At 38.4% G+C, this 15,535-nt stretch overlaps 1 protein-coding gene across 14 annotated transcripts in view; it reads right to left on the reverse strand.

Annotated features, from left to right (window-relative positions):
- Wdr62 (WD repeat domain 62) overlaps window positions 1–15,535 on the reverse strand; it is a 104,055-nt gene that overhangs the window by 16,581 nt on the left and 71,939 nt on the right. For all 14 annotated transcript variants that reach the window (XM_043433189.1, XM_043433188.1, XM_043433192.1 and 11 more), the window contains 4 exons: window positions 13,894–13,985; window positions 2,817–3,039; window positions 715–930; window positions 136–318 (listed from right to left, as the gene is read on the reverse strand). In XM_043433189.1, the coding sequence (XP_043289124.1) occupies window positions 136–318; window positions 715–930; window positions 2,817–3,039; window positions 13,894–13,985 (714 nt within the window). The remainder of the gene's footprint in view (window positions 1–135; window positions 319–714; window positions 931–2,816; window positions 3,040–13,893; window positions 13,986–15,535) is intronic.

Below are 15,535 nucleotides of genomic sequence, written 5' to 3' on the forward strand. Positions count from 1 at the left end.
GTGCGAGTAACGTCGATTAGAGATTTTCGCTATTTTAACAAGTCAAATTAGCCAGTTTTGGTTAATGGTGTAATACTTGCGAAAAGGAGATAAAAAAAGTGGTAACATTGGTGACGAGAAGTGAAAAAAACTCACTCTCAGCTCGACCCACTTGTCTAGGAGTCTGCGATTGTTGAATTCGCATAGCAGGCCAGTTTTCGTGATGGCGTAAGTTGAATCTGCCATTTCGCCTCTGCCGCAGGCAACGTCGACGAAATCGTTGTTCCTCTGCTCGCCGAGAATGGCTGATCGGCCCATCAAAGGCACTGGTTCTTTGTACTGCAAGCGTACGAGGGAAAGAGTAAGAAAAACAGAGTAAAAGATGCTGTCGAGGAGGGAAAAAAAACGTATAAATGGTCACTCTCTGGCAATCGCTGGCTAGTTTTGTTGCCCAAGATCGCGCACTATAAAAGCTCTCGTATGCTCGAACGAGATTTCTGTGCAATCGTATATAATCGCCGAATCCATTGCACCGAGACCGCAGACAATTTCGTTCGGAACGACGGTTTGCAGGGAATTTGATAAACTTTGCTCAGTTATAGGGCTCCGAAAATTTATATACAAAAATAGTGAATTGATTGTTACGTCGATTTTGACTTTTCTATGTTTTGAAATTACAGTAAATTTCCTAAAATTGCATAAGTGTTTAAAAATGCATAGCGAGTTTTTTTTTACCTTGGCACTGCGGGAGTACTCGAGGTACCAAAATTTGACGTGCCTATTTCCCACCGTAACGAAGTAATTTCCATTCTCAGCGAAAGATACCGCCTTCACCTTGCTCGACACTTTGTTCGAGGCGACTTTTACGTTGTTCCTCCAGTCCCATACGTTGACGATCATGTCGTGCTGAGACCCCACCGAAACCACGTATTTGTTGCTTGGTGAAAATGCCTTGAATACGAATGAGCAGAAAATTCTTAAGAAACACACAGACACGACAAAAAATTGGACGCCCCTTGTAAATAAATAGTCTGATAGCACCGTATAGGGAAAACTGAATTTTTCAAAATGAGACACAATTTACATAAACTATTTTAGAAAATACAGGTACCGTTTATGCACAATCGAAATGAAAAGATAAATTATGAGGTCAATTCATCTTTCGTTTCAACCGAATAATTAATCGGTTCCCCAATGATCCCGGAACTCGAATAAGAGAACATCACACTTTCCAGTTTACATTCACATTCGTATTTGGTCAAATTTATTTCGAATTTTCTAAATTTTACAAGTCAGATGTTCAACCTCCTCAATCGAATCTTTGTGAATATTCAGTGAAAAATTAATTGTTGTTTGATAAATCTCTGCATTTCCGACCCGAAAGGTTGACGCAATCGTAAAAATTTGTTAAAACCCCCATTCGAGAAATTGTAAGCGAATAGACATTGAAATTATCGTATTTTTGTCATTTTGACCGTCCCTGCAGTTACAGAGTTTCCTGAATCTTCGTTCAACAGAAATTCCGATTTTTCAAATAAGAAAAGAGAAAAATAAGGTTTAAAGGGACGCTGTGAAGGTTTGGGCCTGCTTGCGGGAATGGCGGTTCGGAAAAAGGAACTTGACGCGGTCGGTACTTTCGAAAGAGCTGTTCGACCACTCATGTGGGCTAATATCGGTACGCGAAGTACCGTTGGAGACGCACGACGTGATTTAGAGTCTCGTGAGCGGAGTGTCGGTGTGTGTGCGTTCGCACACACACTATTTTACTATGTTTATACATTTATACGAAGACATACGATTCCGTACTTGGAATTGCAGCTCGGACACGCGATCGGAATAATTTGAGAGGTCGATTAAAAGCCGCGATGTTGCGTCCGCGCAAAACTGGTCCAAATCGACGATTCATCGTTCCCGATCATCAGCGAAGATCAGGAAGCGTTACACTGCCGTTTTCATATCTCATTCTTTTACGTACCGTTAATAACTCGGTCAATTTTACTCATAGCACAATATATCATGTGAAAGTCGTGAAAGGCTCTTATAGACACATCCTAGAGAGATTGCCATAAAAATGTGCTACTTGTTTCAAAGTACATCATTGCTAATTGCCCATACGTAAATAATCGTTGTATGATTTACGTCTATTGTTTGATGAATTGAAAAATTTACAAAATTAGAGATTCTACGATTAGCTGTTGCATCGGAAATAGTGCCAAGTTCTGTGTGCACTAAGAAAAAGAGTCATTGGAACAACGAAATGTGGCATTGCGGGGTGCCAATCACAAGGTTGAATATGATTAAAGGAACAAAAGAGTTTTAGATCAAACTGCAAATTTATTCTCTCTGAAAACATTGCAGTTAAATGAAGAAAGCTCCTCCAATAACGTCGATTGTTATTGAATCAACAATTTTTTTTCTCAATGTGCTATTCGTAGAGGAAAATGATGAAAAAAGTACGAATAAAATGCGATTGGAAACTCTAGCTTCGCTGCATAAAGGGGAGAAAATAAGGTGTGCGAAAATACAGCGAATAAGGCAACTCTTCGAATGATTTACGGTGTGAAATGTCGAACTGGACGTTGGGATAGGACAGGTCCAGAGGAATCTGGTCGCGAAATTTCTTGCTCGAAGCGCAACAAAGTGGTTCTTGAAATTTTGCCCTTAAATGTACCGCGGAGATGGAAAATTGAGGGAACAGAAATTTTTCAAATTGGCTGGAGTTACGAGATCGTTGAAGTCGAATTTTCTCAAGCCTGAGCTTTATCTTACGTACGAAATTTGAAAGATCGATGCTTTTATTGGCTGTTTTAACGAAGACGTGCGCATTTTTAACTCACCACGCAATTGATGCCGTATTTGTGACCAGTAAATTCGGCAATTTGTACGGCGTTGTGAGGATCCGAGATGTCCCATACTCGAACATTTGGCATGTGGCCACATTCCCCGGTAGCGAGGAGTCTCCCATCCCCGGCGAGGGCGAGAGACGTTACGGTTTTTCGGCATCCGTTTAGCACGTGGGACTGCGTGTTTTTACGTGGGTTGAAGAGGACCACGGTGCATCTGCAAAAAACAGAGCAATCACCTTTTTACAGTTCAACCGTGTTCGTGAATAAGTGCTGCACAAGTTACTCAAAACAAAAATAATTCAGATAAAAACTGGTTTAAAGCACAGCATCGATGATCGTTAAGTTTTCTACACGGAGAAAACGAATTCGTCTTGTACAGTGAAGAATACATTATTTTTCAAGAATTTAAAAACTATTTAGGCACCGATTGTACAAACAGCATGGTATTTTTCGAATTTTACAGTTTTTCGTCTCTTCAATTCTTAAGGAGTTTCGGTACAGAAGTCTAAATATTAAGAAATTGATCAAATTTGGTGATAATGTTCTTCAATATCAAGTGCGAAAACACAATTTTTTTTCAAAATTTTCTTCTACTTATTTATCGAATAATTACGCATTAAAGCAGATTTCTTATGCCCGGAACGTATACCTATATATATGAAAACGCTATGCTTATACACGTGAACTTTAATGATCAATTACTCGATAACTGTGTAGAAGAAAAATCTTCAAAAATTTGTAATGTCAAATTTGGCACTACAGAGTATGTTCACCAAATTTTATAAAATTCTGAACTTTTTGAAATTTTTTATGTTTTTAGCATGGTTTAGCATGGCAACATTGTATCGCCTGTACCGAAACTCCTTAACAGCTTTATGTGCATAGCAAAAATAAGTGATGCACGTGAGAACCATATTTTGTTTTGTTTTCGAATGCTATTCATCATCTTAGACTAGCATTCTTAAAATAAGTGGAAATGTATTGTAAACCACAAATTTTCACTGTCAGCATAGTAAATTCTGTGATAAATACACGAATATACGTCAAATACGTGTGACATTTTATCATAAGTAGAGTTTTTTTTTCAGGGCTGCCCGAGCATATACTTAACAATATGAACACTTGAAGTGACTGAAAATATTTTTTACTATGCTTATAGAGAAAAAGACTCTTGAGTCTTTTGAATAAAAGGTTTGGGTATTGGTGTTTTTACTATGGTGGATAGAACAATTGTTATAACTGGTCTTGGAATGAATGCTGCAATCCAGTACGTATGTACTGTCCCCGAGATTCTATATTCCTAGTACTTTCCTCTAGAATTTTCGGCCCCGTTTTCTCCGTGTAGTTTTTATATTATGCTTGTTTCACGACGTTCTAGATTGATTCAATCGTTAATGAACCTCTGACGATGTCGAAGTCTGTAAAATCATTTTCACTTATGCAGCATCGCATCTGAGAATAAAAAAAAATGAAAAATAGTAAGCTCGTTATAATTTCGTGATATTCAGGTAAGAATTGCCGCTCACAATGACTCGTAAGCGTTAAAATTTTACGTATGGCAGTATTGAACTTCCTGTTAGGAACGAGACAGTTTCATCTCGTACTGGTATGTCGCGGAACGATGGCAAAGCCTCGTCTTCCGGCGGAAGCGTGCGTGAATAGTTTGCAAAATGAAAGAAATAGAAAGAGCACTGAATTCTCTCGCGCAATGAAGAATTTACAACGAAGTTTATGATACAACAGGTGTGAGAAAAAGATTTCTCTGGAAACGACTGATCATTCTTACTTTGTAGTGTAACGGATCTTCTTTTTCATTCAAGTTGAAAGAAGAGAAATGGTGAAAAATTTATTCCGTCGAGTGCTAAATCTAACAATTACGAGAGACAATGGAATCTTGTTGGAACGAAGGTTGATCGAATTTCAACTCAACTCTATTCGGAGGAATTTTCATTTTGTATGAAAATAATTTTTTTTTTTTTTTTTATTCATTTGATATCGTAGATCGTAGACAGTCTGCTTTCACCGTGAGACGTGTCTCTCGTCACGGTATCGCGAGTGAGAAATTCACAGAAAATTTATAACATCGGGAAAAGCGCGTTTATTTCATATGAATAAGCTCGTATCTCCATTTTAAAAGTTGATTTAACAAATTGATATGAAATTCAACTTTTTACGCAGATGAAGTTGCAACTTTTTAATTGCAAGCCACAAACGAGTGTGTCTACAGCGTAAAAATCAGTTCTGCACGCTTTCTATGAGTTAAAATTCATCCAGATAAACTCTATGTAAATAAGCTTTAAATTCATTTTGAAAAGGCGTTAATGAAAGACCTCCATTGAGCTCGGTTTTTTCAACGCCGCGTCCAATCTTACCACTTTTTTTTTTATTTATCGAGATCCACGCACCGAAGCGGCGTTGCAGGATTAAAACTGAACAAGAAGGAACAACAGCCGCAGCATTTGTTACGTAAATTGTGTTCGACGTGACTCCGAGGCCTCTATTCTCGTCAAGACTACCATTTACGCTCGTGAACTTCCGGTTACTTCACTTTCAGACTCCAGGCTTGGAGGAGGACACTCGTTGACATTGAGTACGTGTACTGAGACTCTGTGACACTCATCTTGGTTCAAAGACCTTTGTCCTTACGAAAGCTCTTCCGTTTCTTTTCGCAGAGACTTTTCAACACCGAAATTACGCACGATAAAATCATGAGTTTATCGATAGAAGAGTTTCTGCGCGAATGAAATTTTCTAATTTGAGTCCTCCTGAATCCTCGGACTCTGTGGAATCGATTGATGAATGATAATTCTTCGGAATCAATCCAAACCGTGATATTCTCATTCGTTTGTTCATCAGAGATTAAAATTCCTTGTGCAAATGAAGAATTAAAAAATCTCAGGCCAACCGTGTGCGTTTGGGAACTCTCAAATAATCTGCCTATTTTCAAATTGCGTATTGAACGAGAAGGGATGGTATAAAACGAACAATTACCGATAGCGCGTGAAACCAGAGGAGAAAAAATAAACAAGGGTATGTCAGCGTATCACGCGTTATTGAAAGAATGGCCGATGAAAAACGAGAGTTCTCCTTCTCTCGTGGCGACTCGAGTGAGTTACATCCTTAATGGATACGCTACGACGCAATCACGGTCGTTCCACTCTCGCGGATATCCCGAGACACACATTGAAAACTCGACGAGCGAATTAAAATATTTCACCTCGAATGAGTGACGATGATATTTTTTTCCCGGATGCGTATTTTGCCAGTGTCTGAACTTACGATTGAGCAACGATATTGCATTGTGTGCAGTGAAGTTAAAAAAAATATTGAAAACTAGAAACCCGGTAGCGTGAAGAACCATTCAAATAAAGCTTCTTCGTGATAATGATTCACCTGAATTCTCGAGAATTATGTTGAACAATAACGTAAAGAAAGTAAAATTAGTTCCTAGCCAATGTTTTGCGAGTCACGAGAATCATGGATTCACAAAACCAGCCACACTGGCATCGAATTCAACACCAATCGCCAAAAGTTTCCTTTTTTTACGACGCCGAAGTTTGCAACGTTGGAGTCCAACGAAATGAACGAAAAAAACATTTGTAATTCACCTGTTTTTTACTCAACGAAATATCAGTGCAGATTGAAAAACTACGAATTGCGAATTCGACAGGAAATGAAATTGGAGAATTACTGGAATTATTGAAGATTTTTTTCAGATCATTTCGTTGGACTCCAACATTGCAAACTTCAGTATCATTTTTTTTCAGTGGAATCAAACTTTTGAGAGCTGCCTGGAAACCAGTTTCATTAAATAAATTGACACATCCGTTAAACAAATGAAAATATGTGTGTGATGCTGTTGCGGAAGAAATAACTGCTGACATATAAAACCCAGCCCTATTATTATCCTGGATTGACCCGCTAGCCTTTGAACTTCACAGCATTTTTGTTTTCCTATATAAATTGCTTGACAATGTCAGAAGAGCCCGGAGGGCACGAGCTCGTTCAAGCTCCATATGGGTGCGGATGTTTTATGCACTTCGTATGTTCACATACGAGACCATGGTAAAGTCATCACGCTTAATTATGCATTTATACGAGTGTGTAAAGAAATATGTGCAGAGATATTCACCATTTTTTTCGTTCCGACTCCATCTGACCTTAGACTTCGATAATGAAAACGAGAAGTAAAAAAAATTGAGTTTTCTGTGCAGCAAATAATGAGCTTTTTATTAACTTATTTTATTTATTTATTATTTTCTCGAAATTTCTATCCAGCAGATGGATTGAGAACTGCATTTAACGATATTATTTTTACAGATCATGACCGACAGCATGGTGCGTCGATCACTGAGTCCTCGAGCAAACGTAATGAAGTTGGAGGAGAAACAGAGAAAGGGTGGCTGCCAACAACCAGGGGAGAGGAAAATGTATGAAGGAAAAAAAATGATTACTACGAGAAAACATGAATTTGTTATTCAACATCTTCGGTGATCACTCGGGAGTCAAGGAGGGCGTGAAAAGTTATGGGGAAGTTGGGACAATTTATTTGGAATGGAACAGTTCGCAATACGATTATTGGCAGTTTTTCTTTCTCGCATTATTCATCTTTTCCATTTTGTTCGGTGCATTGTAACGAGTACAGTTGAAGCTTGTGGCTATAGGCCGGTCTGCACAGTGTGTGCTAGTTTCACTCGGGTCGAAAGGGCGCAAAGACTCCGCAACGACGCCTCCTTCACACGGCCCCGTCCTCGAAGAGCCTTTTTCTTCTTTCCATCGTTTTTTTCATATATCGGAGTGTCACTCGAAGGAAAAGCCTATAAGTGCAGCATCTCTGCAGACCAAGAATCAAACGAGGGTCGGAGACCAAAGTTAGGTCGCGTTAAAAACTTTTTTTATTTCAAGAGTCTCGAGTACAAAGAATCTCGGTTCAGGAGCGATCCTACACTTGTTATTCTCCAGTTTTTCAAATCTTTCTTTCTGCCACGTTCGAGACAAAAGCAACGAAACGTAGTTCTCGTTCGAAGGAAATTTGGGGACTTTGGCGATTTTGCATTTCGTCGAGAAAGTCCAGGTTTTATTACACACTTCAATGGGCAATTGAATTCTCAGTTATTTCTTAAACTGGATGACAAGAAAATAGTCGATTCTAAAAAAAATCCCATCGCTACTCCACACAAGTTATTTGCTTATCGAAGCAAATTCGATAAAAAAAACTGGCTACCAAATCGCAGGAAACTCCTCGAGAAAATAGATCCCAATAGTTCCGGGGCATTGTTACGAAGACCAGATTGATATCTACCAAGTGAAATTTGTCAAGTCATTCGTATCGAATTGCGATTTCATGTATCTGGATGAATCAAGAACGAGAATGAAAAAACGAAAGGAAATTACATGACAGGAAGAAGGAAAATCGAGATTAGTTTGAGGCACAACGGCGAGGAATTTTTCAGAATATCTAAATTGGGTTGCTTTAGTAACGCTGAATTATTCATAGATTCGAGATAGCGTAGAGGCTCGAATCAATTGCTCACGAAGCCTCGGTTGAATATTCTTCCGCGTACGATAGAACACGAAAAAGAGAGACCGAAAGTGGGGGTGAGAAGAGGAATAGAATTATTCGAATTGTTTACAAGAATTCGGCGCGCAACGGATGATTTTTTTCGTCGCGCATGCATTGGTGGATCTCATTTGAAAGTTTGTTGAAAAATAGATGACGAAATTCCTTAGGATCCCGTAGGCGTAAGCTGGGAGAAGTCGAGTTTTACTTGACGATTCTTATGACCGTAAAGTTTGCCGAGAGGCAGTAATATTCCTTGGGATATGTACTCAGGACAAAAGGACTCTGCAGAAGCCTCTCAATCTTTGATGCCTCCTGTGAACCACCTCATTTATTTTTCCTCCGGAGCCTACAATACGGTGAGTTTGACCTCGTTATCGCGGAGTTCGTTATTGGCATGTATGAAATCTCTTTGCAAGTATACGAGACGAGGCTGGTTTATCTAATGCAGGATTTCAATTTCCTGACTCGCGATGGCTCCCGTCATGAATTCATTATATTTAAAAGTCCGAACTACCGAAAGCTGAATAGACAAGTAGAAGTTAATACGATTTTGCTTCAAGCAAGCTCAAGAAAAAGTCGAGATTGGTGTTATCGGAAAATGAATGGGCTTTCGTGGGTTTCCGACCGATTTTTTTCCACGTTATCCAACGGAGAGCTTAAAAGTAAGATTCTTCGGGTCGAGCAGCTCCTTAAGCTGAGATTAACACTTCCATTATTTATCAATTGCATACAAATGTCATCATCACACTATTCTCACTTAGCATAAACAAGCAGTCTCCGCATTATGAAATCTGTCAGGAATGACGCGATAATTTGAGCGACGCGCAGCGCATCGTACCAACGAATATGTGAAATTGCGAGAACATAAAAAAATATGTGTGTGCGGTAGCATCCTACTTTTTATTTTCAAGTGGGTGTTGTCAATAATGTGTTCAATTATCACGGTTGTGAATATCGCCTCTGGGGTTTACGATAGCTCGCTGTATCGCATGGAACATTTAACGTCGATTTTTATCCTCGTTTTCTTATTTTTTTATTTCCACGGAGCGAAATCCGTGAGAATTTATTGCACGGGCATGGAAAATTTGAAAAATGTACAACGAGATCGAAGCTTTCGATATTTTTTTACATTTCGAAGCGAATTACTTTCTGTTCTAATGCTACGAATAAAAAGTAATGAATGGAGAAAAAAATTTAACGTTGATGGAAACGAAGCTAATTGGAGCCCGTCCGCGCGATGAATCAAATGACGTGGAGTAATATCGTAACACAACGAGGGCGAATTTCGAATGGTACTGCTGTTAGAAAACCATCATTTCGCGGAAGAGAAAATCCAATGGCAAATGAGATATGAGAGAAATCATAAAAGATTATTTACTATGTTTCTCTTGCACACAACTGTTCGTTTTATACTGCTCTTTGCTTCAGTATAGAAAAAATACAGTGGCAAAAGAGAAAGATAAGGCCGCATCGGTTCGTAGCCTGCGAATTCTTAAGACACCAATATCACGATTTTATACAACTTGAACGAGGCAACCGAGAGACGTTTACATCCTCGTAACGTTTCGTAAAATGAAGAACCTCCTTGCGGTAATAATATCGTAGACGTAAAGCATCGAAAAACACGATGACTCCGATCCTTTTTCATTATCTTCGTCGAGAAGGAAACATAAAAGCAAATGCAATTATTGACTTCTTCAAAGGTGAAAATGAGACTGAATTTAGGTCTGTTTGCTTTGTCTATCTAGCTCAGTACGTCACCTTCCTGTATGGAGAACCTCTTTGCGTGCAAGGTTAATGAGATCGTCATTAAAATTGCTCTGACACTCAATTTGTTTTCGAAAATTAAGGCAGTAATGGAGTGTATGGATTTGAGAATGTGATTGAAATTTTTATAACTTTTATTGAAGAAATTTTTGTATTTACTTTGGTTTGTTTGGAGACGATGAAAATGACAAATAATTTTTGAATTTTTCAAAGAATCGTAATGGATTATTGTTCCCATAAAAATCGTGGGGAACATAGATTTGAAACAATTGATGACGGGATTTACGAGCAGTCAACATTTGGGAAATAAATTTCTTTGATAAATGTCTTCGGTAAATCGCAGGTAATTTACGATAATGAGGCAATTAGTATTCTCAAAAGTACATGTTAGTGTAGATTGAAAACGTTCGAGGATTTTTGGTGTTCTTTCACATCGAGCAATCACTTTGATAGAAGAGTGAAAAAACTGAGTTCTTTCATCGGCGCCAGTTTATTTAATCGTTACAGAATTACAGTCCTTGAAAAAACTTTTGTTATTCAGTGATTGAAAAGTGTTCTCCGGTAATGGTAAATGCTACCTGACGTTTGCTCTAATATTAAACTCGATACGAGTGCACTTGGGATAACTAAAGCAACGAATCTCATTCAATGCTGATAAAAACATAAAAATGAGACGAACAAAAGTTCGTGAGCGTAAGCAAAATATTAGAAAAAATTTAAAAAATCACGAATTAAGCAAGTTCACGCGATCTAATGGAAATTGAAAATTCCAACTTTAAGAGATGAAATTTGGAAATATGCGAGAAATATAGATCGTCCATCTATTCCCGGAATTATTGTAAGATCTATACCGTCTAGTTTTTGAAAAAACAATTAACGAAAATCACTTTTTTTTAAGGGTTATATACAGGCTCTTATGACAGACACACTTCCTGTGCGACGATTTGGATTTCATGAAAAAGGATCCTCCCAACTTTAAGGAGTCAAAAACAAGAATAAGAAAATATAATGTTTTCAGATATCAACGATGTCTTGAGTAAGCCTTGTTACCGGTGAAAATGACTTGGGAATGGGAAAAGAAAAACACTTATTTGAGGTTAACGAGTAATAACGACACAAACGGTGGAAGATTTGACAACACCATGAGCCAGCTAGTTTGAAATATAGATATGCATACGCATTTAAATAGAAAATGGCTGTTGTCACATTTTGCTTGACGATTTTTACTACGAAAGTATTTAAACTGCTATCATTATATTAAAAATATCTCAATCTCAACAAATAAGTTAAACATAATTTTAATAATTGCGAGAATAAATTTCAGTCGTTTCTTTCATCATGAAAAGAGCAAAAGAGTTCAGTTGCTTTTTTGAATCACAAGTAATGCATGATCTTCCTTAAGGAAGTTGAGGCCGTACAGTCATTTTTTTTACCCAAAAGTTGACCTTTCAAAAGTTAGGCTAGTTTACAGTTTGGCAATGTTGCATACACTTTAAAGAAGAGTTGGGGAAAAAAAGACGAAAAACTGGTGAAAGCTCAGTCGAAAACACGGACGGTGACGATCCTAGCCTCAAAAAACTGCACGGCAAACACACTATTATTAATATAATTTCAGCAGATCTCCTAATAAATCTGAAAAAATTGACATTATTTAGCAGGCCTTGCTCATGTTGCTCAAAAGATTTCATATTTTTAGCACCATTTTTAACGGAGATATCACTGAATGTGTCTGGACTTCCATAAGGTTCCATGTTATTAGGTCCAAATTGTTATTGATTCTTCTTAGCAACGACGCTCCTAAACTGTCTGGAAATTTAACTGATTTTTTTTACACTTCACTTTATAAGATGCAATCGGTTTAAAAGCGATGACATCATTTTCATTCTAATGCCTCAACTTCCTTAATATGATTGACAGAATTTTTCTCTTTCACAATTTTCAAATGTTTTCAATCCTTCTGGAATGAGGAATGCATTGGAAGCTCTAGGATTGCAGCACAGCCCGCTGGATTCGTCATAAACAGAAATCCGTGAAATATTTACAGAAATTGGAAAAAAGTTAATTCTTATATGGGTCGATGGGTTTCAGCCTGGGAATCGGGTTAATGAGAAGAATCCATTGAGAAGAGGTACGAAGAAGTGAAAAGTAATCGTGCAAGGTCTTTCTCGCAGACGATTGGGGGGAGAGGATCGTGGTCGTTTGTGTGTAGAGCCCCGTAGGCAATGCCATAGCACGCGGTACTCGCGGAAATGGGTCGTCGTGAGTTGCAGAGCAATCGCATTGCGAGAGAAGGACGGAAAGAAATAGAGAAAAGGACGGAAGGTCAGGGTGGGAGAAGGGAAGAGAGATCGGAGAGGCTGCTTTAATACCGAAGGTGTATAAAGGACAGAGAGAAAGGTGAACGGACCTCAAGAGTCTCTCTTGTCGGAGAGAGGAGCCGGCGTGTCGCCCGAGCAAACACACCTTCTCCGATAACAGCAACTTCTCAACTACTCCGTGTTCGCGTACGCGTACGTGTACAACACAATTTAAAGTCCTGTCGTATCGCTGATCCCGATGTGATCGGAGATCGAGTCTCGATGGGTGTCCGCATCGCGGAGAAAATCAAATTTTTCTTCGTTAGTACTCGTTCACAGTTTTGTCGCTTACTTTCTTCAATGCTTGTTTGTAAATCGATTAAATAAAGCTTCGAAGACTTTTTTTCGGTTTTCCGAATCTGAAATTTTCATTCGTAAATTTGAATTTCTCCTCACGGACTTTTGCCCCAAATGTGATGATAAAAATCAAAAGATTATTTGCTTGCAGATTGGGAAGATCCGGCGATTTACTTAGTTTGTCGAAACACTGAAACGCGTGTCCCTTCAAAGTGGCAGCTGCGCATCCGTTTTAGTGCAAACACAAGCACGAGCATAAGGCTCTTTTCACCGGGACGATTAAGCGGAAGTAATCTCTTCATCGCACTTTCGCCATTCTTTCATTCGCACGGTTGTGTGTGTATGCGCACATCAGATCAGGCACCTTCTCACTTCTATCATACACTGCAAGAGGTGCAAGTGCTACAGCAACACGAAAAAATAGGAAAAAAAGGGGCGGCTAGAGAGCTGGAGGGAACGAACGAGACGGGGGCGGTGCCGGGCTCGAGGGGTTTTTTCGCTTTTCCCTTTTCAACTCCCACGTTACGTCGTATAGAAGAGAAAAAAGTACATTTCGCCTGTGAATAGAGCCATCGGGTCATCGCGATTAATAGCTTCCCATTACGAATTAAACCTCGCCACTTTTCACTTGTTAATTCCACAAAGTTTCACCGCAAAGGCAATTCAAATGGTGAGTGCGCGCGGAGAGAATGAACAAATTTTATGATCGTTCAACCTCGGTCGTAAAACTTTATTTCTCTTTTGTGGAGCTTTTTTTTATTATTGACTTGAATTTCATTTCAATCATTCACAGCTGTCACCAATTTGCGCCAAAAGTTATGCAGTTTTTAAGGCTCACGTTGGAACAATATTTCATTAATAATTATACAATCATTGATGATGAAGAATTATTTGAAAATATTTCAACCACTGACCTTTCAACCTTTTAAAATGAGGCCTGACAATGACTGTGTTTACGAAGAGTCGAATACGATCGAATAAAGTGCGACTTTTCGAGGCAAATTTTTCGTAGTAAAACAACGAATCATTTCATTTTCTTGATCATTCTCATCAACTTCATTCATTACTTTATAAATCAACTCACCCAGCGGGATATGCAACCAACTCGCTCGTCGCGTCGCAATCGAGGGCTGCATTGCTCGACACTGTTACACCCAGTACGCGTTCCAATTTGATCTGTAACGAATAAAAAATAAAACGTGAGTTACGCAAGTGTTGAAAGATCCTGAGTTTGGAATCTCAATATAAATGTCAGCGATGTCAATGGGTTTTCATTCGTCTAAAATGCACGGAGAAAACGGATTCGTCTTGTACAGTGAAGAATACATTATTTTTCAAGAATTTAAAAACTATTTAGTCACCGATCGTACAAACAGCATAGTATTTTTCGAATTTTACAGTTTTTCGTCCCTTCAATTCTTAACAGCTTTATGTGCATAGCAAAAATAAGTGATGCACGTGAGAACCATATTTTGTTTTGTTTTCGTCATCGTATTTTGTTTTTCATCATCTTAGACTAGGACTTAAAATAAGTGGAAATGTATTGTAAATCACAAATTTTCACTGTCAGCACAGTCAATTCTGTGATAAATACACGAATATACGTCAAATACGTGTGACATTTTACCATACGTATATAGTTTTTTTTTCATCAGGGCTGCCCGAGCATACTTAAGAGGATGGATCAGTTGGTATACCGCAACCGTGAGTGCGAGAGAGATAGTTGTAAATTTCGAAATCGAAATTCTTTGACAGTTTGACCGATTAAAAAAAGGCTCTGTCAGTCGATTTTTGCCATCGTTCTGCGTAGGCTGACAGAGCCTTTTTTTAATCGATCAAACTGTGTCAAAGAATTTCGATTTCGAAAATTCCAAGTGAGGTTAGTCGACTGATCCATACTCTTAACAATATGAACATTTGAAGTAACTGAAAATATTTTTTATTATGCTTATGGAGAAAAAGACTCTTGAGTCTTTTGAATAAAAGGTATGGGTATTGGTCTTTTTATTATGGTAGATAGAACAATTGTTATAACTGCTCTTCGAATTAATGCTGCAATCCAGAACGTATGTACTGTCCCCGAGATTCTATATTCCTAGTACTTTCCTCTAGAATTTTTGGCCTCGTTTTCTTCGTGTGGGTCTTGAATTTAACAATTTTCGAGATTGTTTCATAGTTGGTGAGTCTGGTGCCCAGTTGATTAAACTAGTATAAAGAGAATCGGTGAGAGCGAATTTGCACATTGAACTTGAGGACACTTGAGTCTCGTTAGTGAAACAGCAGATCTCCGCACGATAATAAGGAAGACTTGGGTTTTTCGCAAGGAAAAAACAACGGTGGATGAAACTGCGCGTGTACGGAGACTTCTCGAGATTTAATGAGTTTTCTAATGGCCCGAATGGCATTTACATATAAATGCAGGCATGAGAAAGAGATTAAAGTTTTTCCTCGGTCTCGTTGCCATTGTTACGGAAAATCTTATGGCACAACGAGAGTTTTCACCGAGGATTATTTCGTTTCTGGATTCTTTGGATCTAATTATTAATTTTATTCATTCCAATGCCTGGAATTCAATTGGTCACTGACGAATTTTTTGTTCAAAACAATAATTCGAGTGAATTTTTAATTGAAAATAAAAGAAAGTTCACTAAAATCAGCCTCGGCATCTTCGACATCAAAGTATTCGTGAGTCAACAGCAAATTTCGTTTCATTCGAATGAATATTG

Source organism: Venturia canescens, chromosome 1, assembly GCF_019457755.1.
Source record: "Venturia canescens isolate UGA chromosome 1, ASM1945775v1, whole genome shotgun sequence".
Lineage (NCBI taxonomy): Eukaryota > Metazoa > Arthropoda > Insecta > Hymenoptera > Ichneumonidae > Venturia > Venturia canescens.